Source organism: Colius striatus, chromosome 1 (assembly GCF_028858725.1).
Source record: "Colius striatus isolate bColStr4 chromosome 1, bColStr4.1.hap1, whole genome shotgun sequence".
Classification (NCBI taxonomy): Eukaryota; Metazoa; Chordata; class Aves; order Coliiformes; family Coliidae; genus Colius; species Colius striatus.
Window position 1 is genome coordinate 90,763,380 of NC_084759.1, and position 25,184 is coordinate 90,788,563.

The window sequence follows — 25,184 nt, forward strand, 5'->3', positions numbered from 1 at the left end:
GCAGGGGAACAGTTTGCTGGTGTCGTGTTGAGGATTCCAAAAGATACTGGAAGGTTATAGAACCATAGAATCACAGAATGGTAGGGGTTGGAAGGGATCTTTAGAGATCATCTAGTCCAACCCCCCCCTCTGCAAAAGCAGGTCCATCTAGATCAGGTCACTCAGGAATGGGTCCAAAAGGGTCTTGAAGACCTCCAAGGAAGGAGACTCCTCACCCTCCCTGGGCAGCCTGTGCCACTGCTCTGTCACCCTCACAGTGAAATAGTTTTTTCTTATGTTTAAATGGAACTTTTTGTGTTCCAGCTTCATCCCATTACCCCTTGTCCTGTTTCTTCTCATCCTTTTTCTGCCATTTCAAGTCATCTACTGTCTCACATATAGAGTATTGAGGATTTTATTTTTAAGATTACCTTCAGAACCACAGTGGTTTTAGATATACTTTAATTTAAACACAAATCCAGACCCTGGGCACAGGGATGCAGAGATTTTTAGAGTGATTTGTAACTGGAAGGACATCTATGCAGTCCTGCAGCACCATGCTAGGAATTAACTAACCCTTGAGGACATACATGAGAAATTCTCCAGCAGAGAGGAATGTAGATGTTGACCTAGTCAAAGGCTAGGTCTTGTTTCTTTTTCTCTGGGCATCTAGAAAATATATCTGTATCCACTTTGGGTGAGTGAACAAGTGAAAACCCCATTCTTGCCTTCGTTTTTTTAATGTCAGGCATTAAGGGAGCAGAGCACAATGGGCAGAATGTAACCTTATTTTAGAAAGCGGAAAGCCAGCAATGCTCTTCACTCTTTCAAGTCCTCCTGCACCAGCTACTGCATGCTGCCTCCAAACTTTAGCTTTAGGGATCACCAGAAAAAAAACCCAATCTCAAATCAACAAAATTTTCATAAGATCCAGTTTGTCAACGTTTTGGTTTGTAACTGGTGACCTCAGTTGTGAAAGCGTGTTAATTGCCTCTGATACACTAGGGTTTATCTATCTTTACCCACAAGTGACTTTTGCTCGTTCCCGGTTAATTCGTTATGTACACAAGGATTTGCTTGGGGAGATAAACTCAAGGCCAGCACAAATCCTGGCTTGCAAGGAAATTAACTTCCCCCCTCCCCCGCCTTTAATCCCTCCTAAGAAGCAACAGGTTTGGTGGTGGTGGGGAAGGGCATTGGCACGCAAAGTTTGCCATGAGAGTTTTGTTCACTGCAGGGTCCAAACTTGTACCCTCGAGAGCGTGGTCTCACTGCTTTTTGAGGCTGGAGTTAGTGTCCCCAGAGGAGAAAAAGTGGCTTAGCACCTAACATGGAGGTGGCCTAATGTGCCTTGACTGTCTCAAACTTTGGCCATGTGGCCAGGCAGCGATGCAAGGTTGCTGATCTCCGTCTTTGGAGATGTCTCTGGCTGAGAAGAGAGCTTGGCTGCACACTGTGGGCCGTTTCATCCCTCTCCTGTTTGCTAAAATAACTGTGTGGTGTATTTCTGTGTTTCAGGAACAGCCCAGCACTTGGGGGGTAAACCGCAGGCCCATCCTTCCAGACAGTGGGGAAACCACCTGGAAAGCCCCGTGCTGATCTCAGGTAGTCCTGCCACGCTGCTTCAAAGGAGCTCCTGCCAAGCACGCCGGCAGAAAGAGGATGGCAGAAACGGTAATCAAAGCTGGCCTTGGACTCACGTGTCGAGCCACAAATTAATTAGATCATTACAACCCAGCCATAACAGTGAGCTGGCTGCTTGACAGATGTGAGTCAGCTGGGCTTCACAGGCACTGCAGGCAGCTGGAGTGTCCAGGAAGGGTAGAATGGTGGCTTTATGCCCTGGGAGGAAGATGACACTCTGCAGACGTTTTGGCCTCCACTATCTTTGCTGTTCATATTGGCTCCAGCATCCTCCTGTCCGGGGCCTGAGTTACCTCCCTAGGGCAGTAGCTAGAACAGATTTCCCACATCCATTCCCCTCCATGTGGCAGCAGGCCTGATCCTTCTGCAGGCAGCCCTCTGCATTTAGAAAGGAGATATTTTGTCTTTGTGTCAGTGGTTTGGTTCTATCACATTTCAAAACAACATCTTTCTTCTCAGTTTGAAGTTAGATACAGAAGGAAGGTCCAATATCACGCCCTTGAGAAATTCTAGTGAGTTAAGCTAATGGGAGCACTGCACTTGCTTTAATTGCAAAATGCACCACCACAATAGTGTAGGAAGATAGGGCAAGCTAAGCTACCACAAGCAGGTTAGCACCAGCTTTCATTATCAATCCAAGAAAGACACAAGTCCCCAACCATGACCCTTGTTGAGCTGCAAGGTCTCTTTAGTCAACAAACACTGAATCAGGGCAAATTTGTTCTGTGAACAAGCCAGAGAAAAAATTCCAGTTACCAAAATGACGCATCTTTTCTTTGTGTGGCTGGTTTCCTTAGCACAAAAGAGTAGGTGATGAGTTATACAGAGGGTCATATCAAGGCTCCATGTAACCCTTGTTTCTGCCGTTGGTCTGTAGCAGATGCCAAGAATAAGCTATAAAACCAGACCTCTGCTTTTCTCTTCATATGCACCAGCAGTACAGAGAAAGCTGCACAGCAAACTTCTGTGTTCACAGAGGCCCAGTGTGTTTAAAAGCCACTCGTGAACTCAGCCTTTGTAAACCTGCCTATGGTTGTTCCTAGTATTTTCATTTTGCCTTATTATTTGATGCTGGGAAACAAGAAAAGTGTTTCTCAGTCACCTTCTCCAGGTACTTGAGGATTTACAGCCGACTTTCACCACCAGCCACCTGTCTCATTTCCAGTCTGATGAATCCTTCTCTATTTACACTGTTTTACCGTGGAAGTTGCTTTGTTGCCCTGAGCACCTTTGCTGCTTTTTCTTGATGTTTTGTTTCTATGAATTCTTTCTTTGTTTGGGTTTTTTTTTTCACTTTTAATATGCTCAAAAGCTGGAGTAGAGATGTCCCCTGACCCTCTGAGTCCTGCTAGCAGTGCACAAGTATTCTCATATTATTACTCAGTAGACTTACCTTCATTTCTTCACTGCTAGAGTGAAAAACACTGCTCGTGACCAAATAATTAAGTGCAGAGCACCAAAGTTTCTATTGGAGGGGATATTTTGGTGTACATTAGAGCAGGGGAACATTCACTGGAGATGATGGTCAGGTGATGGTCTGATATACCACCGTGAAAGAGAGATTTTATGCATCTGCTAGAACTGGCTTTTTGAAATGCTGGTAGGAATGCACCATGCAGGCTGGCCACTCTGCTTTCACATCCACATGTCATTTCTTGCCTTCAACAATTGTTACCTGAGTGCCTTGTTCTCCCAGGTGACTGAGGGTCTCTGTTTCCAACAACACAGGAGCTGACCAAGGCGTGCCTGCTTGTGAATGGCGGTTGTGTAGGAAGTCAGGAAAGCAAAGCTGACAGCACATGGGTTCTTCCCAGCTTGCCCAGTAAGTGCACATGGACAGCTGCAACGCCTGCCAACAAGTCTCCACACTCCTGTATGCCTTTGTAAGTAATTATTTTGTGCTGGTTATTTCAGAGTGCTAACAGTTTAGCGTCCCTGAAGATGAAGTTCTACTGTTACACCAGGATGATGATGGCCAGAAATCAGCAGTTTGACAATACGATGGTTTATTTTCCAGAAGGCAAACCCTACCTAGTATGTCCTCTCCATGAAGAACGTTCTCACTCTCTTTATTCTTGTAGTAGGGTGTGTCTGGCTTGAGAACCAGCTCTGTGTTTTCCAGCACACATTTGAAAGCATTCACTAGTTTGGGGCATCTTATTTCAGAAGAATTAAGATTAATATATTTCGGAGGTAGATTTCAACTAGGGATCTGTACACTTCTGCAAAGTGGACTTGGTAAGGTCTGGTGTTGCACAGAAGAAGTGAAGAACTCCCAAATGCTAGGCTCTTGAAGAGGTGCAGTAATGACTCTCCTGGCAGTAGGGTAATGCATGCATACACTCCAAAACTGCTGCATGCATCCCATTGCAGAGCTCACTCAGTAACAGCCATGCAGTCATCAGTCAGAGGGCTGCCGTTTGGCTGCCCTGGTTCATTCAAACAGTCTGAAACTATGTCCAAGAAGATTTCAAAATACTAGCAGTGTCATTACCGCTGGGTGAAAGACCTTCACGAAAAATGGATTACCAGGGTCTGGTCTTTTGAATAAGTAGCAAATGGCCCACACACAGAAGATATCCACTCGGTGTTAGCAGCTCAAGGGCACAGTACAAAGCAAAGCGATTGTTCTTGTCCTCAGAGCAGCCAGGTTCCCTCCTAAGGTGAGGTAAGCCTGCCAAAGTGCCAAGACTAGTCTCAAGGAGAGGTGCTTTAATAGCCCGGCTAAACAGACCCAGACAGGCTATTAAAGATAAGGCTCTCCTATAAATGTCAGGGGAACTGTAGACACATCCCTGCTATGCCAAAGATGTAAAACATGAATTCAGCTCCAGCATGGGAGGAACTGGAGACCATGGGAGGTGCAGCACTGCTCCATGTGGATGTCTGCCAGCCAAGAACTGGCTGGGAAACGCTCATATCTCATGCTAGGTAGGACATGGCCTGAGCACGGCCACCAGGATGTGTGCAGTCCAGAAGAGCCTCTGGGTCTGGCCTGTGAAGGAAGGAGGAGTGGGCTCCACAGACTCAGAGGTGATCCAGCAAAGTTGAATCCATGCACTCACCCAGTGCAATCCTTGCAGCTAGCACCCCAAGATAAGATCTGTTCTTCTCAGTCAAACTGTTGGGGTTTTTTCTTAGTTATGATGCCGATCAGAATAACTGCTGAGGGAAGACATGATCATGCTGAGAGAAGACATGATCACTCTCTACCACTACCTGAAAGGATGTTGTAGTGAGGTGGAGGTCAGTCTCTTCTCCCCAGTAACTAGTGATAGGACAAGAGGAAATTGCCTCAAGTTGCCCCAGGGGAGGTTTAGATTGGAGATTAGGAAGAACTTTTTCCCTAAGAGGGTTGTTAGACACTGGAACAGGATGCCAAGGGAGGTGGTGGAGTCACTATCCCTGGAGATATTTAAAAGATGCATAGATGAGATGCTGAGGGACATGTTTTAGCAGTGGGCTTGGCAGTGTTAGGCTAGTGGTTGGACTCAATAACCTTCAAGGTCTTTTCCAACCAAAACGATTTAGATTCTGTAATTCTGTAACACTCCTGGTCTTTATCAATTTCACATCAGGGTGCCATGGAGCAGCTAGGGAGGGCTGGTGCCAGGCCCTATATTCCCCTCCAGCCAGGAGATAGGCAGCCAGGGTGGGCATTGGGGCAGCCTTAGCCCTGGGCATCAGGCACCTCTCTGGGGATGAGGCCTGGCTGAGGGGGCCCATGCAGTTTTAGAGACTGAAACACAACCCACTGTATAGTAGTGTGGAAAATATACCAGGACATGTCACACGGTTTCTTCTACTTTGCAACAGTGTGCGAAGGGGGTTGTTTGGTTTCTCTGCTCTGAGCAAATCACAGGTGGCAGCTGAAGGAGCAAAACTCTCTGGACTTTCTGAGATGTGAAACCTGATAAGTGTTTTGGAGGTAGAGGCAGAGGATAGAAAAGACAATATGTTGTTTTGATTGACAATATTAATTACTTACTTTTTTCCAAAGATAGAGAAGTAGGCTAGTTCTGATATCCCCTGAGACAATTCTGACCCTCTACAACCTCAGCAAGAATCCCTTGGTTTGTCTTCCCCTTGCTCATCCTTTCACCAGGATCCACCATCGCAGATCCCAGAGCTGCACAGCACCTTGCCACGCCACATCACACCTTGATGGGGTTCAAAGGGCATGGTGACGTTTCATTTACCAGAATTACTAGCTGAAAGTAAATAAACAGCCTTGCTTTCTTCTCTCTAGGTGACTTCCTGCAATCTAGACACATAACGCTACACACGGGTCGCTCTCTTGAAAGCCAGGCTCTGGTTAAACACTGCCAGAAGGAGCTGGAGTCTCCTCATGCTACAGCTCAGCCTCACTGAAATCCTTTTGGTGGCTTTTAGAGGAGATGGAAAATAGCTGCAGCTGTGGGTGACGCTCATTTGTTGAGTTACTGCCCTCACACTTACCAGCACCCTATAGAGGTCGTGATGTGCGTGGTAACGCTTTCCATGGAGGTGATGACACGTGTCATACACCTTGATTTCTGGGCTTGAAATGTGAAGAGGTTGTCTCCTTTTGGGAGTAAGGACCTGCACTAAACCGCCACCCCTGTACTATTGCAAAGAAAGAGGTGTTTACATCACTCTTGCAAAACCTACAGGGAGGGGTGTGTGTGTGTCTTTCAGTAAATCATCGTGTCATCCACGCACAATATGGACTTATGTCAGCAGACAGCCATCTGCCTGGCTGTGATAGCAGACAAGTATAACTTGGGTTCAAGGTTCAAAGGATGATAGTAGGCAAGAGCTGTGGAAAGCTGAGCAGTGAGGGAGTGGGGCTTTGTCACCCCACTCAGAGAGACATGCAGGCTATTAACCAGAGAGCAATAGCTTTTGTGGCCCCAATAAACATAGCCCTCATCAAGCTTTTCCCTCCATCTTTCAAAAAAGTTCAAGGACACGAGTTCCCTGGCTGCATGACAAGATGAGTTTGGTTGCATGTTGGGCAAACAAGTCTTTTTCATTCTGGCTGCAATTGTCATGACATATTCTTGGCTTCTGCCAGAGCCTGACAGATACTGCCAAAACTAGTAAGCTGGATTGCATTGATCCAAGAGATCAGTTTAATTATTTGCAAAAAATACTCCAGAGTCCTCTGCTAACTGGGCTTTTCTGATGGCTTGGAGCCATCCTTGCAAGTCTGAGAGCACTGACCAGGAAAGCAACAGTTGGCCCACAGATAGCTGAAAATGCAAAAAGCAGAGGGAGTGGTGGGTACGATGGAGGAAAGAGGAAAAGCCTTGTGTTAGGCACAGGATTCCCTCACCCACTACATAAAATTCCAAGGCTTATCAGCTCTTCTCACTTAGTTATAGGCCTGACCTAGGGCCTTGCAGAACAAGACTTTTCAGAACAGCCCTGAAAATTAATTACCTTATTTTTTATGTGAAAGATTTAATAACTCATGGTAAGGGTGATGGAAATCCACAACTAGCTCCTGTTGCCATTAATTGTTGATGGTAACCTTTTCTCTTGTAGTTGGAGTATCTCTGTGGCCTTGCTAGTGTCGCTGAAACCTCACTCAGATTTCATCTCAGTTCATATTGCATACAGTTACTTTGATTTGACTCTTTTTTTCCCCCCTCCATTGTTTCAGGACAGAAGAAACAAAGATATTGCCCAACATCCTGAAGAAAATTGGCTGCACCCCAATGGTCCGAGTCAACAAGATTGGGAAGTCCTATGGGCTCAAGTGTGAGCTCTGTGAGTGTCTCCTTTCCACCAGGTTTTTCCATGCCATGAGGTGAGGGTGAGGGGCGATGCTCGAGGGGGGCTTCAGAAGAGGCTCTGTGGAGAGGGACCACAGACAGGAAGGGGCTAGATGTGGAATGCATTGGGTACTCCCACATATTCAGTTACACTACAGTCCCTTGTCAGACCAAATAGGATGGTTTCAAGCTGCAATGAGCAGGGGGCTGATGGCAGTAGAGGCAATGACAGCTTCCCTTGGAGTTCTTCCTAAAATGCAGCCCTGGGAAGAATAGCAGGGGCTGCAGACAGATGGGTTTATCACTGATATGCATGGCAGGCTCCAGTGCTGAAAGGCAGGCCAAAGTGCTAGCTGTGGGGCCAGGTCTTCCAGAAGGACTCAAGTCCTCTACCTAAGAGGATGTTATTGCTGGTGCTACCTCACATAAGGGTTGGTTTTAGCCTGGTTCCCTACAGATGTAAGGATGGTAAGATTAGGCTGTCTCCAAGCATATGTACTTTTCAATCTCCTTTGCTATGACTTTTAACCCCAATAATGAATTTCAGCCACACTAGGCAGTAGGACAGGTGTCTCAGAGGCAGTAAGATTCACAAGTGTCACATAGTTGGGTAAGGAGAGACTTTAAGAGCATTCGCCCTCAATAAAATGGCAGAGTGGGACCTTACAGTCCTGTTTGGCAGCTGGGAATCCACAAGTCAGCCAGGCTTCTCTGGGAACAGGGCCACATGAAGCTTGCTGTGTTCTTCAACCAGACCCCTTCTTAGGATCCGGGGTCTTTGGGCTCCCTAACCCTGCAACTTCTACCTTGCACCAGCTCTCACTTCCCAGAATGAGTCTGCAGGTGACCACAGACGTAGCAGAGGTGGGAGGACAGGTCTGTGATGTCTGGTACAGCTCTGAAGCAGTCTGTCCCTTGGAGAATGCCTTGCTGGGGCAGGTGGTTTAGGGACATGGCAGGATTTGGTGCAAACAGCAGCAGGGAAGCCAGGGAGACCTTGTTTGCTGGGATGCTGTCTCCCTCCCCTGGTGCAAAAGGGGAAGGAGAGCAGGACAGGCAGAGCAGCTACGTGGTTCCCTCTGACCTGCAGTCAGCACAGAGACTCTTACCAAGTGAACACAGGAGTGCTTGCAGCACTGCCATGTCAAGGAAGCAGTTAGATGTGATTACCACATAAACTCTGGGCCTCCAGGAATCTCAGCAGAGCTGAAGTTCTGGCATTTTGCATTATAAAATGTAATGATGAGCACAAGACTTCTTTTCCCCATTCTGGCTGCTCAGGTATGGGGGTTGATTTCTCAGCCTCAGGTAGCTGTCTCTGATAGGACGAAGTGAATGACACCCTGAAAGCACCTATTTCTCCCTCTTGTCTGTGAAACAGATCTCAGGATCATCAGTTCAGATGTAGATGCTCATCAAAACCTTGGGAAGGAGAGTCCTGCTCTGAGCTTTAGAGGTGTGGAGGGCCTGGTTAGCATTCGAGGTGTGCTTTGCAGTCTGAGCCACCCTTTCTAGTTTGTTTAGTTCACTATATAGTTTTTCTTTTTGGCAGCCCACTCAGGACTACAGATCATTGCTACAGAAGGGCACCTTTTTAGATACCTATAAATAACTGCCATAGACCATGAAACCTTGCTGTTAACCCCAACAAAGCCTTGCTCTGTGAAGAATCCTCAAGGCAGGGTAGCAAGGTGTATTGTACCAGTGTGGGACCTTCCACTTAGCGATCTTTGTATGTCCAGTTTGTATTACCAGGCTTGCCTGCTGCAATTAGACAAAATGTGAGGGCAAGATAGACTGTGGGCAGGTACACTGATGGGTCATCCCATGAGAAGATGCAGCACCCTGTAAAGTGGCTGGTGGATGCGCTCCCCTGAGCAAGGGACCATCTCGTAGGGGAGGAATGGCTGTCCTTAAATGAAGGCAGTGAGGGCCAGGGCAGAGAGGAGCTCATTTTCCCAGCTGCAGCTTGTCCCTCACTGAGCATCTCTTCATTTCCAGTGGCAAAATGTGAGTACTTCAATGCAGGGGGCAGCGTGAAGGACCGCATCGGCCTGAGGATGGTGGAAGATGCAGAGAGAGCTGGGATTATAAAACCAGGAGACACGCTGATTGAACCCACTTCAGGAAACACAGGTGGGAAGGGCAGGGATGCTCTGTCTGCTGGGTACCACACAAGGTGGCATTTATGAGGGGCTGCAGGAGGGGCAGGGATTCAACTAGCTCTTGCACTTGCAGTTGTATGGTCAGGTTGGGGCCCTGTGGCTCTGGTTCTGTCCTCCCGGTGGCCATGTGTGTCCTGGGGTGCTGAGGTGCCTCGTTGATGAAATTCCAGAGGGCCTGGGAGAGTCCTGTGCATGTGCAGGTGTGCACATCAGGTTACCTTTCAGCAAAGCAAACAGCTTGCCAGGGCAACCCCAGGTGTTTTCAGGCTGGGAAGCTCTTGAATATCCAGAGGTTTCCAGAGAGGGTTTTTCTGATGGGACAGAAGAGAAACGAGCTGTTTTTTTTCCCATGTCACTGTCATCCTGCTCAGGCACTACATTATGGTGAGGTATGAGGCAAGGTGGCACAACAGAGGAGCATCCCACCTATTTTGCAGTCTGCTTAGGACTATTAGTGTGAACTCCCATGTCCTTTTGCTGCTCCCTGCACTGGTGTCTCCACTGCATCAGGGATGTGTGCATGCACAGTGTGCTTTCCGGAGAGAAGGCAGGGTGGCACCACACTCCCTCCAGCCACTCCCTCTGCCCTCTCACAGGGAAGTGCTGCTCCTGCCTCACCTTCCCCCTTAGCTGAGGAGCAGCTGGCTCTGTCCATCACCCCCATGAAACCGGAGCAGAAGTCTGCTCTCCGCAGGCTGACGTGCAGCTTCATGTGTATGTGTGTGTGTGTCCCAGCTGAGAGCCTTTGAGGGGGAAGGGAAGGTACTCCTGAAGCAAAATCACATCTCTCCTGTGTTTTGGAAAACAAAGAAAGCGACCTAAGCCTTGGTGAAGGAAGGGAAGCACTTCCCAGCCTCGCTATTTGCTCTGTGTCATGCCAATGGACCCCTGCCAGAAGGAGGGATGATGGAGCTGGGTTGGCCTGCTGGTGTATCCGAGAGGCCCGCAAAGTATATGTCCTCACCTGTAGCTCCTCGCTGAACACTTCTAGGTTACAGTCACCATCAGGAAAGAGGAACTTAGGAAGCAATGCATGTGGGTCAGGCTTGTCAAACATTGTGGTCAACTAATTCACTTTCCTCCCCACCACTTAGGAATTGGGCTGGCACTGGTGGCTGCTGTGAAGGGTTACCGCTGCATCATCGTCTTGCCGGAGAAAATGAGCGTGGAGAAGGTCAGAGCTCTGTATGGCATTACCCTACAGCTGGGGAACATCTCCTTCCCTGTATCTCTCTTCCTCTCCCTTTCTATAGATGGAGCGCCCTCTCCTTTAAAGGGTAAACGAGCCTTGTCACAGCAACCTGGCTTTGTAGTTATTCAGAAGATTTCCTCTTGATGAAAAAAAAAACACACTGTGATGGCCTGGCTGATTATCTAGCATCAGTGATGCAGCTGGGGTCAGGTTACAGACACACAGAGTGTGACTGCAGAGAAACAGAGCAATTTCTGCCGCTTGCGAGGGCGAAGGCTGGATGGAGTGATAGAGAGATGAGCAGATGCTGGGCCTCCACTGCTGGCCCTGCTAACTTCCCCTCTGGCATCTAACCTGTCACTTGGTCGCTCTGTGTCTCTATGGTTTTGTTTAACTTGGAGACACTTACGGTTGCCTGAGCTGCTCTCTTGAGATGGTGGAAGTCCTGTCACTTGCATGAGAACTGATGATTAGGTAAAAAGGCAGTGCCAGAGGTGGCAGCCTTGCTTGGGAAGCAAAAACTCTCACAAATTGCTCAGCTGAACTCATGCCAGTGAAGCCAGACCTGGACCCTGACTTGGCTCAAAACTGAGCACTTCTCCAAAGAACCCCCCTCACTTCAAAATAAATGTCACTTAAGCTCAGTCTAGATCAGAGGCCACCTTCAGCTGCCATGGCTTCATCTCCAGGTGCCCCGACAGTCACTCATCCTTCTCTTGCAACCCACTCTCCTGCCAACAGCCACATCTCCCAGTATATTAGTACCATAGGGCTGATTTGTCTCCTTCCCCATGCTTGATGAGGGGAGATAAGGGACTCGGGGCAAATAAAGCTTTAAGACTTCCTCCTCACATGCAGGGGCTCAGACTACAGCACATAGGAGATGCTGCTCCCTACTTCAGCTCCTTCTACCCCTTTCCCCAGGCACCGAGGAACAGCACAGTGTTACCTACCTCTGCCACGTCCCCTGCCTGCCCTCTGAGCAGGACAGGGCGTGACGCCAGGTTTGAATCTATATGCCAGCTTCAGGCAGCAGGCCCTAGGTGCCAGGAGGATGTCAGAGATAGTATAACCTAGAACTGGACTTTGTGTTTCCAAATGATAAATGTCTCCTGCACGCAAAGCCCCTCTGACATCTGCCACTGCCATGAGCCTGCAGGTTCAGATTACCATCGCTACGTGAGATCGGCAGCGTTACACCTACTCCTTCCCTTCCCAAAGGTCGATATTCTGAAGGCACTGGGTGTTGAAATTGTGAGGACCCCTTGCACTCGCTTTGATGCCCCCGAGTCTAACATTCGTGTGGCCTGGAAGCTGAAAAACGAAATCCCAAACTCTCACATCCTGGACCAGGTAAATGCCATTCCTCCGCTAACTCTCTTTCCAAACACAGTTTATAGCGTGTGCTTCAAGTGCACCCGTGTTTGGGGGCTTTGTTCAAACTGGCAATGGAGACAGATTTCATCGTGTTTTTTTACGCTGTTTGAAACCTAATCTCTCCTCTGTAAAGCACAGGGTGTCAGAAACAAAATAAAGGACACTTCCAAACCTGTAATAGTCCTGCCAAAGCCTGGATGTGGGCAAGGGTGGGTTTTCTTGCACAATTCAAAGACTCCTCAAATTGCTTCAGGTTTAACTTTGACCTTAAATCCAAAAATAATCACTTTTTACACCTGCTTAGCAGCCTCTGCTCTGCCTCAAAAATAAGCCTCATGCTGTGAGGGGCAAATACCAATGATTCACACCAGCAATTCCTGCAGCACCAGGCTCTGTACAGGAGGATACTTTTCCCTCTGGTCTGACTCTGCTGCAGGAAGGCATCCCCACAGCAAGTAAGGGGGCCTTATAGTGCAGAAAAGTCAGGGAAGCTTTTTCCCATTGAGATAAAGGGACCTCAATATCTGAATATAGTTTTTAGAAGCAGCCTGATCTGTGGGTGTGAATGTGGGGCTGTGTACATTTCAATGCTGTACTTGTGTACGCCCTGTGGTAAATCCCTCTGTACAGGTGGGACAACTACTCTGGCCTGCATATCACAGACAACAACTTGCTGCACAACCAATCACAGATGTCCCTGAATGACAAAACAGCCCTTAAAAGTATATATATACATGATACTTCAGAAAAAGTTTTCTAATACATTTTTTGAGGAGGGTTTTTGTTGTTGTTGTTTCTTGTGTTTATTTAGAAGAATTGTGGGGCTGTGATTTAAACTTTTTCAAGGCAACAGAAAAATTGGAAATCTGTCCCAAAGTAACAACCAGGAGAAATACCTGTGACTTGGCCTGGCTGCGATGCAGCCCACCCCTCGCCAGGGAGAGGAGAGGGCAGTTGCATGCCTTGGATAAAGCTCCTCAGGAGCTATTGCTGGTTTGGTATTTGACCTATTTCACATGGTAACTCGTGCTGTTCTCTGTTGAAATAAACAGTATCGAAATCCAAGTAACCCCCTGGCTCACTACGACACCACAGCTGAGGAGATCCTGGAGCAGTGTGAAGGTACGGTCTGTGATGTTATTTCTCCATGCTTATAACGTGCAGAGGGCTATAGCCCTCTCTGACAGGCTTGTTTTACATAATTTATTGACCTTAGTGTCTAGAAATGGCCCAAAGCACCGATGCAGGTGAAGCCACCCTTAATAATATTCCCATGGAGTGTAGCAGCTTCTCATAATCCACCCCAGATACACCTGAGCCTGGAGGGCTTCCCTCCTAGTTTCTTTCATTTCAAAAGCTTGGGGAAGGAGACCAGAGTCTTAACAAAATCAGGCTCTACCCAAGGAGGAAGAATCTATCTCTTGGTAGCTACAACACCTCTGCAATCTATCAGCTGGGAACACGGGATGGCCCAGGAGGCCTCGCTGGGGGATATAAATCCATCAGGGCATGGCAGGCCGCATCTGATCCAGCATACTCACGTGTAAATCAAAATAGGCTGAAACTTCACAGGCTAATGACACTTGATGTGATGGCTGAAGGAGGATAAAGGATTAGCCCAGTGCATGTCTGTGCAGATAGAAGTGGAATTTATTGCCTGTACCGGAGCACTGCAAAATGTAAACAGGACTCAAGGGTTTTAACTGAAGAGCAGTTATCATAACAGTAAAGCAGTCGGGTAGCAACAAGAACACAAGAGTCCCAGCCTTCCCTCCACTACAACGTTTGGATTTGCTCCTACTGGCTGCCAGCAGTGAATTACAACCCTCTTTTCCCAGTGTAGTTGCAGCACAAGGCTCTGAAGGCCTGACCCTGATTCTGCTCCTACCAGTCCTAAATCAGGATGTGAGTGGGGCTACATCTGACTGACACAGTGCCGAGGCAGAGCTATGCTATCTCTCCACCATGGATGCAAACGCTAGCTAAAAAGTTGTCCTGTTCTTGATACGTGCCTGCAATTCACGTGTGTGCTCTGCTTCAACGTGGTGCAGTTTGAAAGTGCTGAGATACTTCCTTCCCCTTAAGCCAGTGGATGCCAAAGACACAGAAATCGTGGGGACCAGTGGGAGATCTGGAGATTGGCTTCAGCCTCCTGCAGTACCAGCTAGGCTCAGATCCTGGAAGCTCATCTGAGCTTCTCCACAGGACCATGCTTTGGCCTCCAGCATGACCTCTGCCTATTCCTTCCACACATGAGGTTCCGGCAGCTGAGGGACATAGGCTCTGCCTCTGTGCAGGGCCCTAAACAAAGTGGGTACCATGCTGGAGGCCATACTGAGTCCTTGCAAGCCCTTCTCTTCCCTGACCTACAGGCAAAGTCCATATGGTGGTGATTGGGTCTGGCACAGGAGGCACCGTCACTGGCGTTGCCAGGAAGCTGAAGGAGAAGTGCCCTGAGTGCAAGGTAAGCTGGGAGGCAAGGCTGCCCACTGTCAGCCACCTTCCCTCTGGGTTTTCCTGCAAGTAACTCCATGGCTCACCTGAACTAGCAAGTTACTGTCTCCACCTACTTGTTTCTTTCACAGCCAGCTTGGCTTTTGGTGGAAGCAATTTAGTGTGATACTCTGCTTGATGTAGATCCATCGGAGTGCCTTAGAAGTCCAAGGATCCACAGCCGCATTGCTAATCTCACCCTATCTGGTGCCCTGCTCTTTGCAGGACACTGCCAGACATCCCTTTGCAGGACACTATCAGATGTCCACCACAGAAGTGGCTGGTCCAGCTGACAGCATTACTGCTCCTGGTTAACCCACCTGCTGAAAGTTTGTGTTCTGGGAGCTCTGCAGGGGTAGGGGCACAGACTGCACAAGTGCTTCTCATCTGCCTTTGCACTAGTTGACACTAGTCATGAATGCTCAGATGTTCTGCAGAGCTGTGCTTCAAGGCAGATTGGAGGCTAATGGCTGTGAGAGTGATCCCTGATACATCAGAGGCAAACTGAGATGGTGTGGAGTTGGTCACTGGAGAACTCAGGCATAAAATGACCTCACTGAGTGCCTGAAGCTGTGTGTGGACCTGTGTCATTATCCCTTCTTAAGCTGTGTGCTGCCAGAAGAACTCTCAGCCCAGACATAAAGATATAAGTAACCAGGGAGGTGCCACTGTCAGACAGATCCAGGAAGGATGTCTATAGCCATGGGTTTCCACAGGTTTGAGCTAGCAGTCTGGCTTTGTGCTGAAGCAGGTTAAGAAGCACTCACACTATCCTAAGAGTTGAGTTTGGAAGTAGCAGGTTCTGCCAAAGAGGTGATGACAAACACCTTAAGAGTGATAACATTTTAAGCTACCAGCTGCTTCTGCAGCAGATGAACACTACCTAGGGTCTATTTTAAAAACCATTGAGAAACATTACCCTCTTATCCTGGAAGGTCTCCATGCTACCAGTAGGTAGGAATATTGATGAATATCATGGGAAGGAAAAGGTTGCCAATAAAGGCAAGGGTAATTTTTCCTTTGAGTTGTGTGTTTGACTATTTCTGAATTCCCTTCCTGCTTTAACACAATTTCCTTCCCTCAAAGATAATTGGCGTAGATCCCGATGGGTCCATCGTTGCTCTGCCCAGTGAGCTGAACAAGACAAACACCACAAACATCGAAGTGGAAGGCATTGGGCATGACTTCATCCCTACTGTCCTCGACAGATCTGTAAGTAGCTGTGTGGTGAGAGGCATCTGTCTGGCTTTGCGTTCAGCCTACTCCCAAGTTCAGAGGTAGCCAGCTCTGGTACTCAGCTATGGCCCAGCCCTAAGGCTACTTGTGTACCTTCCCAGTGCAGAACAAGATGTTGGGGGTGGAGGAGATTGGGACCCCAACACTAAAGTATCTCTCTGAGTAAACCTCATTGTAACTAACCTACAAGGAGAAGGAGAATACAACAGGAAAAGAGGAATATGCCACAGTACTGGCCTCACCAGTGTTCAGAGACTGCCTCTATCACAACGATCACACAGAAGAGTGTTGAGGCTTCTCTTCATCATGCTAGCATTTCCTGAGCCTTTGCTATCACAGGCACTACACACAGAAACCTTGCACTGTTTATTGTCTGGAAGAAAAGATCCAAGTCATGTAAGGTGTACCAGTTGGCACCAGGCTTTAAAGCCCTAAATCAAGCTGCCTGTGTTCCCCCAGCCTCATTCTTAGGGAAGACCCCCACAGCCTCAGTCCCTAGATACATTCTGCTTTCAGGTGTTGTGTTAACTACGTCTCTTCTGTTGGCACGAAGCTTTAGAGCTGTGAACTCTAATAATACAAAACTCTTTTTGTAGTTGGATCTGATTCTGCCTGTCAAAAATTGACCATTAGTGTAGTGTTGTCAGGACATCATGAACACCACTCCTGCATCCTGACCCTGGGCCTGTCAGACATTCCTAACTCTCCCAGGAAAGGATGCTGGCTGGAAAAGCTGGAGTGACTGCCTGCAAGCAAGGACACACTATCCAGACCAAGGATGCCCTGACAAACGTGTTTGCTTTCAACAAGTGTGGAAAGCAGCTCAAAAGCTGCCAGATGTTGTAAGCATCAGCACCAGGATGGCACATAGGATGCCTCAGAGGGTGGGGACAGCCTGAAGTAACACTTCCAAGACCCAACCTTCTTGCTTTCTCTTCAGGTGGTTGATCAGTGGTATAAATGCAATGACAAAGACTCATTCCTCATGTCTCGCAGGCTGATCAGAGAGGAGGGATTATTGTGCGGTAAGAATCAATGACAACAGTTGCTTCTCTTAGCAAGCTCTCTGAACCTCATCCTTTTGGGACCAAAACATGCTGGGGGTAGGTGCTCTCTGCCAGGTTAGCGGGGCTCAATGGCCAAACCGCAAGCCAGTGTGTAGTTTGCTGTAGATTTCAGAGGTGTGGCAGTGAGTCCGTCATCTGGGATCTGACTCATCGGCCATAGTAATTATAGAAGCAACAACTCTCCTCTCACTCGAGCACATTTGCACATGGAACTGGATCTTCAGGCCTAACTCTGTGTGGTGTAGTGTTACATGGGCTGAAGAGAAGATTAATGGGACTCGGGGCAGGACAAAGTGGGCTAAAAGCGTCGCTCCGCTAACAGCTCTGTGAGGCTGTACTCCCAGTCGTTGAATGGTTGCCACGCTAGAGGTGCCAGGTTTGGACCGGGAAAGTTTCAAAGTAAAGAAAGCGTGAGATGTTCTTACTGAGTATTTCAGCCTGTGCCAACAAGCTGTAAGTGATCCCAACCGGCTTTCCAAAATGAACAGGTGCCCTCAGAAAAATCCTGTCTGTACCCTCGGAGCCTCTACATGGCATCGGCGCTTATCCAGCCCTCCCCACCACCAAGCAGATAGCTATAGGTTTGCATCCAGGACCAGACAGTATGTAGGCTTGTAGTTACAGCTGATAAGTGCAGCTTATAAGCTGTAATATATACTATACAACTGATAAGTTACAGCTGATAAAGGCCTGAGTGCCCACATCCAGGGAGTTCTGTAAAAGATCAGGCCGTTTGTAACGTTGGTCTAAGCCAGCAGGCACAGAGCCGATGTGTTTCAGCAGAAAACACTTGCTGAGCTCAACTATAATTTGCAAATTGCTTCATGTTCCCCGAACTGCATTTTTCAGGGCCCTTCCCCATCTGTTTGAAAAATGTGACCCAGTGCTAATTAACCTGCTGTAAAATACGTGCTGCTTTGAATGCGGTGTGTAATGGGCACAACAGATAGTGGAATGTGTTTGACTTCCAGTACTTGAACTACCGGTGGAAGGATTGCCTCTGTAAAGCAGGGACCTGCTTTCCCTACGTGCAGCAAATCACATGTGTGCAGACAGACACGGGGAGTGTTTAAGTCTTCCCATCACGTTGGCCTGGTATTCCAAGCATGAATGTAATCTTTATGGTTTTTTCAGTCTCTACGATGCATTTAAAGCCAATCTTTGATTGCCAAATATGTCAGCCAGAAGCTCTAGATTTGGCACGGTCTTCTCCTCATGCAAAGGAAAGGTGCGGCGTGGGCAGCAGTGGTACGAACACCCCTGTACTGAACCTGCCAGCCATTGGCCTGGCCACAGGGTCACCACAAGAAGTGGTTCATGAAGCTCATAAGGTGACTCTTACACTGCCTCAAAGGCCCATTGCCAAGGGCCACCACATGAACACATCCCCTCATTCCCTACTTCTTCCTGACCCTAAAACCCACAAGGCCGTGGGGCTGATTTTCGCTGCACTCCCAGCGTCTTGATCTGCTCTGATGTTGAGGTGCCACCTCTGCCACTGCTTTGCTGGGGTGCCCCACACACTGGCACCGTGGCCCTACACCCTGTGCAGACCCGATGCTTGCCTCTCTCTTCTCGGTACCCGTCCAGGGGGCAGCTCGGGCAGTGCCATGTCTGTCGCCGTGCAGGCAGCCAAGGACCTGAAGGAAGGTCAGCGCTGCGTCGTCATCCTGCCCGACTCTGTCAGGAACTACATGTGAGTTTCTTGCTTCCTCGCTTGTCCTCCAGCACTGGGGTGGGAGCTCCCTTAGCCCTCTCCCCTGCTCTGTGCATATGGCCTGTGGTTGGGGCCATGGGATCCTTCAGTGACACAAACAGCACTGCTGAGCCCAGGTGGTGTGGGTTGCTGGAGAACCACTCCAATTAGAGAAGAATGAGAAGGGACCTTATCAACACTTATAAGTACCTGAAGGGCAGGTGTCAAGAGGATGAGGCCAGTCTTTTCTCTGTAGTGTCCAGAGTAACAGGCACAAGCTGGAACCCAGAAAGTTCCACTTGACTTTCCTGTGAGAGTGAGGGGGCCCTGGCTCAGGCTGCCCAGAGAAGGTGTGGAGTCTCCTTCTCTGGAGGTTTTCAACCTCACTAGGATGTGTTCCTGTGTGACCTAGGCATACCTGCTTGAGCTGGGGAGGGGTGGGGGGGGTGGGGAGTGGCAGTTGAACTAGATGATCTTTAGAGGTCTCTTCCAACCCTGAACATTCTGTGATCCTGTGGTAACTCTGACGGCATGGCACCCAGACCAAGCCCAGAGCTGGGAGTCCCTCTCGGGCAGGAAAAAAAACCCCAAAGCAAACAACAGGGAGAAATAGCATACTGCTGTGGCAAACACACTTAGGTTTATTTCCTCTGTCACTGACTTACTGCATGGAGCAGGAATCAGTCAAGCTACAGTTTTTGAACTTGCATGCCTAAAGTTAGGAAGGCAAATAGCTGGCATGCTTCTGAGTGTTACTGAGCACCCGCAGCTCCCGTTGACCTTAAAAGGGGCTGAGAGCAGCCAGCTGCAAAAATCATGGGAGCCCCTGGGGCAGTGCTACAGTCTAGTGCATGAAACAAAGCACGACTTCTTCTGGAAGGCTCACAGACTTGCTCTTTGTTGGTGATTTCTAGGTCCAAATTTTTGAATGATAAGTGGATGATAAAAAACGGTTTCCTAAATGATGTCCAGGAGCACAGGCCTTGGTAAGACAACTTTCTGCTGGTATAAACTGGGAATCAGCTTTCTGAGTCTGGAAATTATCATCTTCAAAAGAAATTTGTATCTTTTAGTGTTTAGAAAAAACCCACACTTAAGTGCAGATCCCCCTGGGGAGGCCATAATGTCAGCTCCTCTCTTTTGAGTGGTCAGATATTCCAGTTCTCCAGTCAAAGCCTATAAGTGAGACATTCCTGTCCCAAAGTGGATGATCCATTCCCATATAGGAGTCATTGTCCAGGCCACCTAAACCCTGTCAAGCATGGTGGGGCATCCCACGGCTGAGGTGGACATCCAGTTTCACTTAAAACCTCCTCTCTCTACTCCATGGAAGATGTTCAAAGGAACATCAGGATAGAAGGTCCTTCCTGTAGCAAGCTGATCTTTCAAACAAATCTGGAGGTCTTTTCAGGCAGGGAACAGTAAATTTTCACTTTCCAAAGCTGCAGGACAGAAAAGATGACCAACTCAGCTGTCTCTTGCACACTATGGGAAAAGAGTCTCCTCAAGACAGGGAATGACAGACAAACTCCTGATGCCAGTTGACATGTGGCTGGGCAAATGTCAGTTGTTTAGAAAGTGCTTACTTTCACTTTGAAGACAGCAGATGTTATTAATGTCACCTGCAGCTTTGGATTACTGTCACTAAAGTTTATTGCAAGATACTCCCAAAAATACTTAATACATTTTCAAGGCCTCTCATGCCCGGTTAGATCACTCTTGGCCCTTCCCGCCTCTGACGTTGCTCTGCCTTTTCTGCAGGGACAAAGGGCTGAGTTGATTTGGGAGTTGCCCGTGGTCTGCAGCAAACAAGTGTAACTTGTCCCTCACAAGTCACATGAGTATCTCTGCCAGGGTGTCTCCTGGGGGAGCTGCAAATGCTGCGTTTTGAGGACCCAGAATAAAAACAAAAGAAATAAAACTGCTTCGTGAGCTTGAAGCAAAGCCCTCAGTAGCTCCCTTGGATTCAGGACAGCTCAGCACCTTGCTCACCTCAGCCCTGTCTCTGGAGTTGAGTGAACACTAGTCATATGGAAAGCTTGGCACCAGCAAGACCTGGCCACGGTGAACTTGTAGCATTACTACTTTGGGGATAGGAGTGAGGCAAGCTTGGAGGGCAGGCAGAATATCTCTGCATAGTTGGTCTCCTCTCTGCTGGCCTTGCCTCCCCGAGCAAGACCCACAGCTGTGCAGTGGAGAGTATCAGCTTGGTGCTGCCATTTGTCTTCCAACAGGTGGTGGAACATCAAGGTGCAGAAACTGAATCTCTCAGCTCCTCTCATTCTCCTCCCAGAAGTCAGCTGTCAAAAGGCGATTGAGATCCTCCAGGAGAAGGGATATGACCAAGCTCCTGTTGTTGCTGAATCAGGGTAACTATTTTTATTCATTACAGGGACAGCCATTCACATAGGAAGAGCAGCCATGATGAACCTTAAGACAAAGCATCATTTACTGATCCAGTGACTGGGCTCTTGCACTGGACTCTGTGATGCATGTTTTTAAAATAACATCTGCCTCTTTGTGAAGACTCATACAGAAAACTCCTTATAAATGAGCTAGTTGTAAATGATCAGTGCACAGTCAAAGGGAAGCCAAAGGAAAGGGGAGGACTGAGTGGGAAACCCACTCAAATAAGCAGCCAGAAGGACCGTAAGTTTCTGCAATAGCAGACTTACCAAACTACTATGAAACCAACAGCTTGGTGAGGACAAGGATCTTCTTGTCTCACTCAGATGAGGAGAAAGCTGGTGACTCCCACTGGCAGCAACAACAATTTAGTCACTGACTTCAGCCCCTACGAAGCACGTGCCCTACCTCAAGTCTGACCTCTTGTAAAACTCCCTCTTCCCCTACAGACTTATTTTGGGAATGGTGACCCTCAGCAACACCCTCACCTCGGTGCTGGCTGGAAATGCACAGTTCTCAGACCCCGTTACGAAGGTCATCTACGACCAGTTCTCAAAGGTATTGCTAAGGCCGTGGCTAGTGTCAGCTGCTGTCCAGGGAAGGGGAGAGGTTCACCATCACCCCGAGGAGCTGGGAGAAGAGGTCAATGAGATGACAGAGAGGTGAAGGCAGAGAGAGGTGGGGAGGGTAATGAAGACAGTGGGGAGATGAGAGTAAGGACAGCCAGCTGCACAAATCAGTGCGGACCATCAATGGCCCAGAGATGGAGTGACTGAAATGGATGGTGTTTGGGGGAAGCTGGCCTATGGAGGCACTTTGGACTGAGGAGAGACAGCACTGCATTTCTGCTACAGCAAAAGCAGTTGTGCAGGTTGTCTACATCGCCTCCCATCTCCCCAGAAACCTGCGGGTGGGTGAGGTGCCCTCGATGCAGGCCTGGAAGGTGCCACCCTGACCACTCACGACCACAGTCAGAGGCAGGATTCAGGCTCCACACCACTGTCCTCTCAATGTGAAGTGAAGCCTCACATGTGTCTTTTCATCCTGTTTAGATTAGCCTGGAGGACAGCCTGGGGAAGCTTTCCTGCATCCTGGAGAACGACCATTTTGCTATCGTTGTACACGAGCAAATGCAGTGTAGGTATCTGCAGAGACACTGTGCAGGCTTTGCACAGATATAGAAGCGGATAGAGGGAAATTCTCAAACTGTGCTTGGTAGGTATCAGCACAAGTGCTCCATGTGTGCAGCCCCTGAGCCTTTGTAGAAAGGATTTCTGCCCCATGGCTCTGCAAAGCCCTGGAACTACCAACTACTCACTCATTTCCTCTCCTGACGTGACAACGATGAAGGGAGAGGGGGAAAGGCTTGACTATAGGAGCCTGGGACCAGCACACTACTGGATATGTGTCCTGCAAGAGCACTTCCCAGATCCTGGCCATGAGACCTGTGTTGTCCCCCCATGCAGGGGTGACAGTGAAGCACCCATTAGCTCCATCTCCTCCCCTCCTCTCACAGTTTCCCATGGAAACTCACTTTGGGAAAGTATTAATTATAGATCTAATTTAGCCCCTTCTGACAGCCAAGGTGGACTGTAGGTAGCAGCTTGGGGTGCAGTGCCTTTGTTTCACAGCTGTAAGCTCAGGCCTCTAGTACTGCTTTAGTCACCTGACCTTGAATTCAAATCACCACCTTATTGGTTGTGGGCAACAGAGGAAACAAGGGGGAAGCCGGGGATCTCCATAGACTTAATATCCCAAGAGAAAGGTTGCAAGGAGCATTTTAGGCACGTTAGGTAAAGCTTAGGTGGAGTTCAAGCATGTAAGTGCAAAGGAACAAACTACACAGTCCACTGCTTAAAGACCTTTTGCTGTGCATTCCCTGAGGCTGAGCCACCCTCTCAGAACACCTCTGTCCCCACGTGCCACCTCTGGAGATGCAGACAAAAGATGTTCTTATGCCTGTGTGTCCCAAGGGGGCTGGGTAAATCAATAGGATGAGGGGCCTTCCATGCTGGGTGCTATCAGACACCTACCATGGAGGTCCAGGTAAGTCAAGAAAGCTGAAAACAAGTGTGTTGGACTGTGAGCGAGCCCCATGGCAGGGGCACAGGAGTTGGGAGCCAGGAGGCACAATGCATGGTGATGCGTGCAGCCTGGGGCATCTGCCTATGGGCCTTACCTGGACATTGGCTGGGTACAGGGATGCCCTGCCAATTTGGGAGCACTGCTAGACTAGTCCAAAGCAGCAGCCGTGCAGCACCTTTGGTTTATTCTCAAACCCACTGCAGAGCCACACTCTCCCAGGTGAAGCAAACTGGCTCCGTGGGGTCATGTGTGGTAGGACAACACCAGCACAAGGGTTGCTGACACCTTGCTGTTCCACTGACAAAAACAGGTATGGTGGCAGGTGCTGTCCTGTGAATCTGACACGCCTTTGCCTGTAAATTATACCATAAAACTTGCAGAAGAACAAATCTGGCCTTATCTCTAGGGAGTTGCTTTGTTTAAAATGTCAGCAACTTGAGAAAGCAGACAGAAGATCTGTGTTTAGGTCGTTTAAATGAGACCTAATGAGGGCTGAAGGCTGTAATTATACTGATTTTATGGCATTACACGCTGAACATGCTAAGCATTCCTACGGTGAGCAAGCATGCAACACTGCACTGCATCAACTGCCTGCTAGAAACACACCATGCACCAACACCCAAGCCCCTCTGCAAGCTGTCCTCGAGCCCCATCAGCTCTAAAGCTGGCTTGCAAGTCCAGCCATGCTTACATGAAGCGTTGCAAATGAAATTCACTCATTCCAAACTGCCTTTGAGGCACACTTCCAACTCTCTCAGCAAAAATAACACTGGCCAGAACTTCTTTTCTCAGCCATGTTGCCGCAAGATGACAAAAATCTGTGTGGTATCCCATTTTGATTGAAATTAAGCATTATCTGCTAATAGAAATTAGATGGTACCCACCAAAATGCACCAGCCAGCTGCATGCAGCGCCTCTTGCTCTGGTTTTCAAACACCTGTTTCCTTTTCCAGTGCTGCAGTTTTAGCTCCATCACAGTTACCCCCTTATTTATGACTTTCTTCCCACACCTTTAGAGCTTGCATTTTATCTTGTGTTTGGGCTCTGGTGGCTAATTTTGTTTTTATTTAAGAAAACATTTCTCAGATAGTTAAAGCAATAGTTGTGATGCTGTTTTATTAATGGTGGCCTAGGACGTTATGAGAACAGAGTAAAAAGTGTCTCACAGCTGCTCTTAAAGAGCCTCATTAGCTTGGCCTGAAAAGTTTTGTGGCGATAGAAGCGGGGCTGGAACAGGTTGGGTGAGAACAACTGGGAAATTAAGTTTCCTACTCTGGTAAAGAGTGTGTGATTTGGAGGGAAAACCCCTGCCATGATCACAGTAACCTGACCAAAGCTACATCAGTCCTTTCTGTTGAGGCAGAGCAGAGACAGCTGCTGTCCCCATTTGGGTTGTCTTTTAATAAACAAATAGCAGCCTCTGCACAGCTGGGATGGGGAGGGGGGGTGGTTCTACTCACTGCCACCCCAGCCTCCCCACTAAACTGGCGTTTTCTGTGCTTACAGTCAATGGAAATGGCAGTTCCTTCATGAAGCAGATGGTGTTTGGTGTGGTCACAGCCATGGACCTCCTCACCTTTGTCAGCAGAAACGACAAGAAGTAGCAGAGTAGTTTGGCTGCAGCCACCTCTGCTCTGCAGGCTCCCCTTGAGCCCAACCACCTGGCCCAGGGTGCTTTCTGGGCTAATCCAGCTGATAGTTTCTCAAAATGACTAGGTGAAAATCGTGATGTAATAACCATTTGCCTGCTAAATGCCACACGGAATATCACTAAAGAGAAGATAACTAAAGAAATTGCGTTTGATAGCCATGTTTGGTTACCTGGAGCTACCCAGGGCCAGAGAGGTAACATGGGGGGAGGGATGGGAAGGGAGGGGAAGGGATGGTTGCTGTCGCCCAGATTTTAGCAGGTGTGGGGTTTGGAGTGTTTGCAAGCAGTAGCTACCTATGCATTGACAGAGTTACAGCTGCCGAGAGCAGTCCTGGTCCGAGCAGGGCTGGAGCCTGTCCCCACCATGAGAAGTTCCAGCTCTCTTGAGGCCTGGGGACAAGCCAAGTTGTGGTTGCAGTCTCCTGGTCCTCTCC

The 25,184-nt window shown here is 48.5% G+C and overlaps 1 protein-coding gene across 1 annotated transcript; it reads left to right on the plus strand.

Moving 5' to 3' along the window:
- Nucleotides 1-1,398: 1,398 nt before the first annotated feature.
- LOC104563917 (cystathionine beta-synthase) lies at nt 1,399-24,703 on the plus strand. The gene is given in 16 exon segments (XM_062004947.1): nt 1,399-1,653; nt 3,352-3,506; nt 7,271-7,377; nt 9,384-9,518; nt 10,642-10,721; nt 11,961-12,092; nt 13,169-13,238; nt 14,489-14,580; nt 15,696-15,821; nt 16,786-16,870; nt 18,503-18,608; nt 19,523-19,594; nt 20,843-20,977; nt 21,464-21,572; nt 22,067-22,151; nt 24,606-24,703. Coding segments are annotated over 16 exon segments (1,842 nt in total).
- The last annotated feature ends 481 nt before the right edge of the window (nt 24,704-25,184 follow it).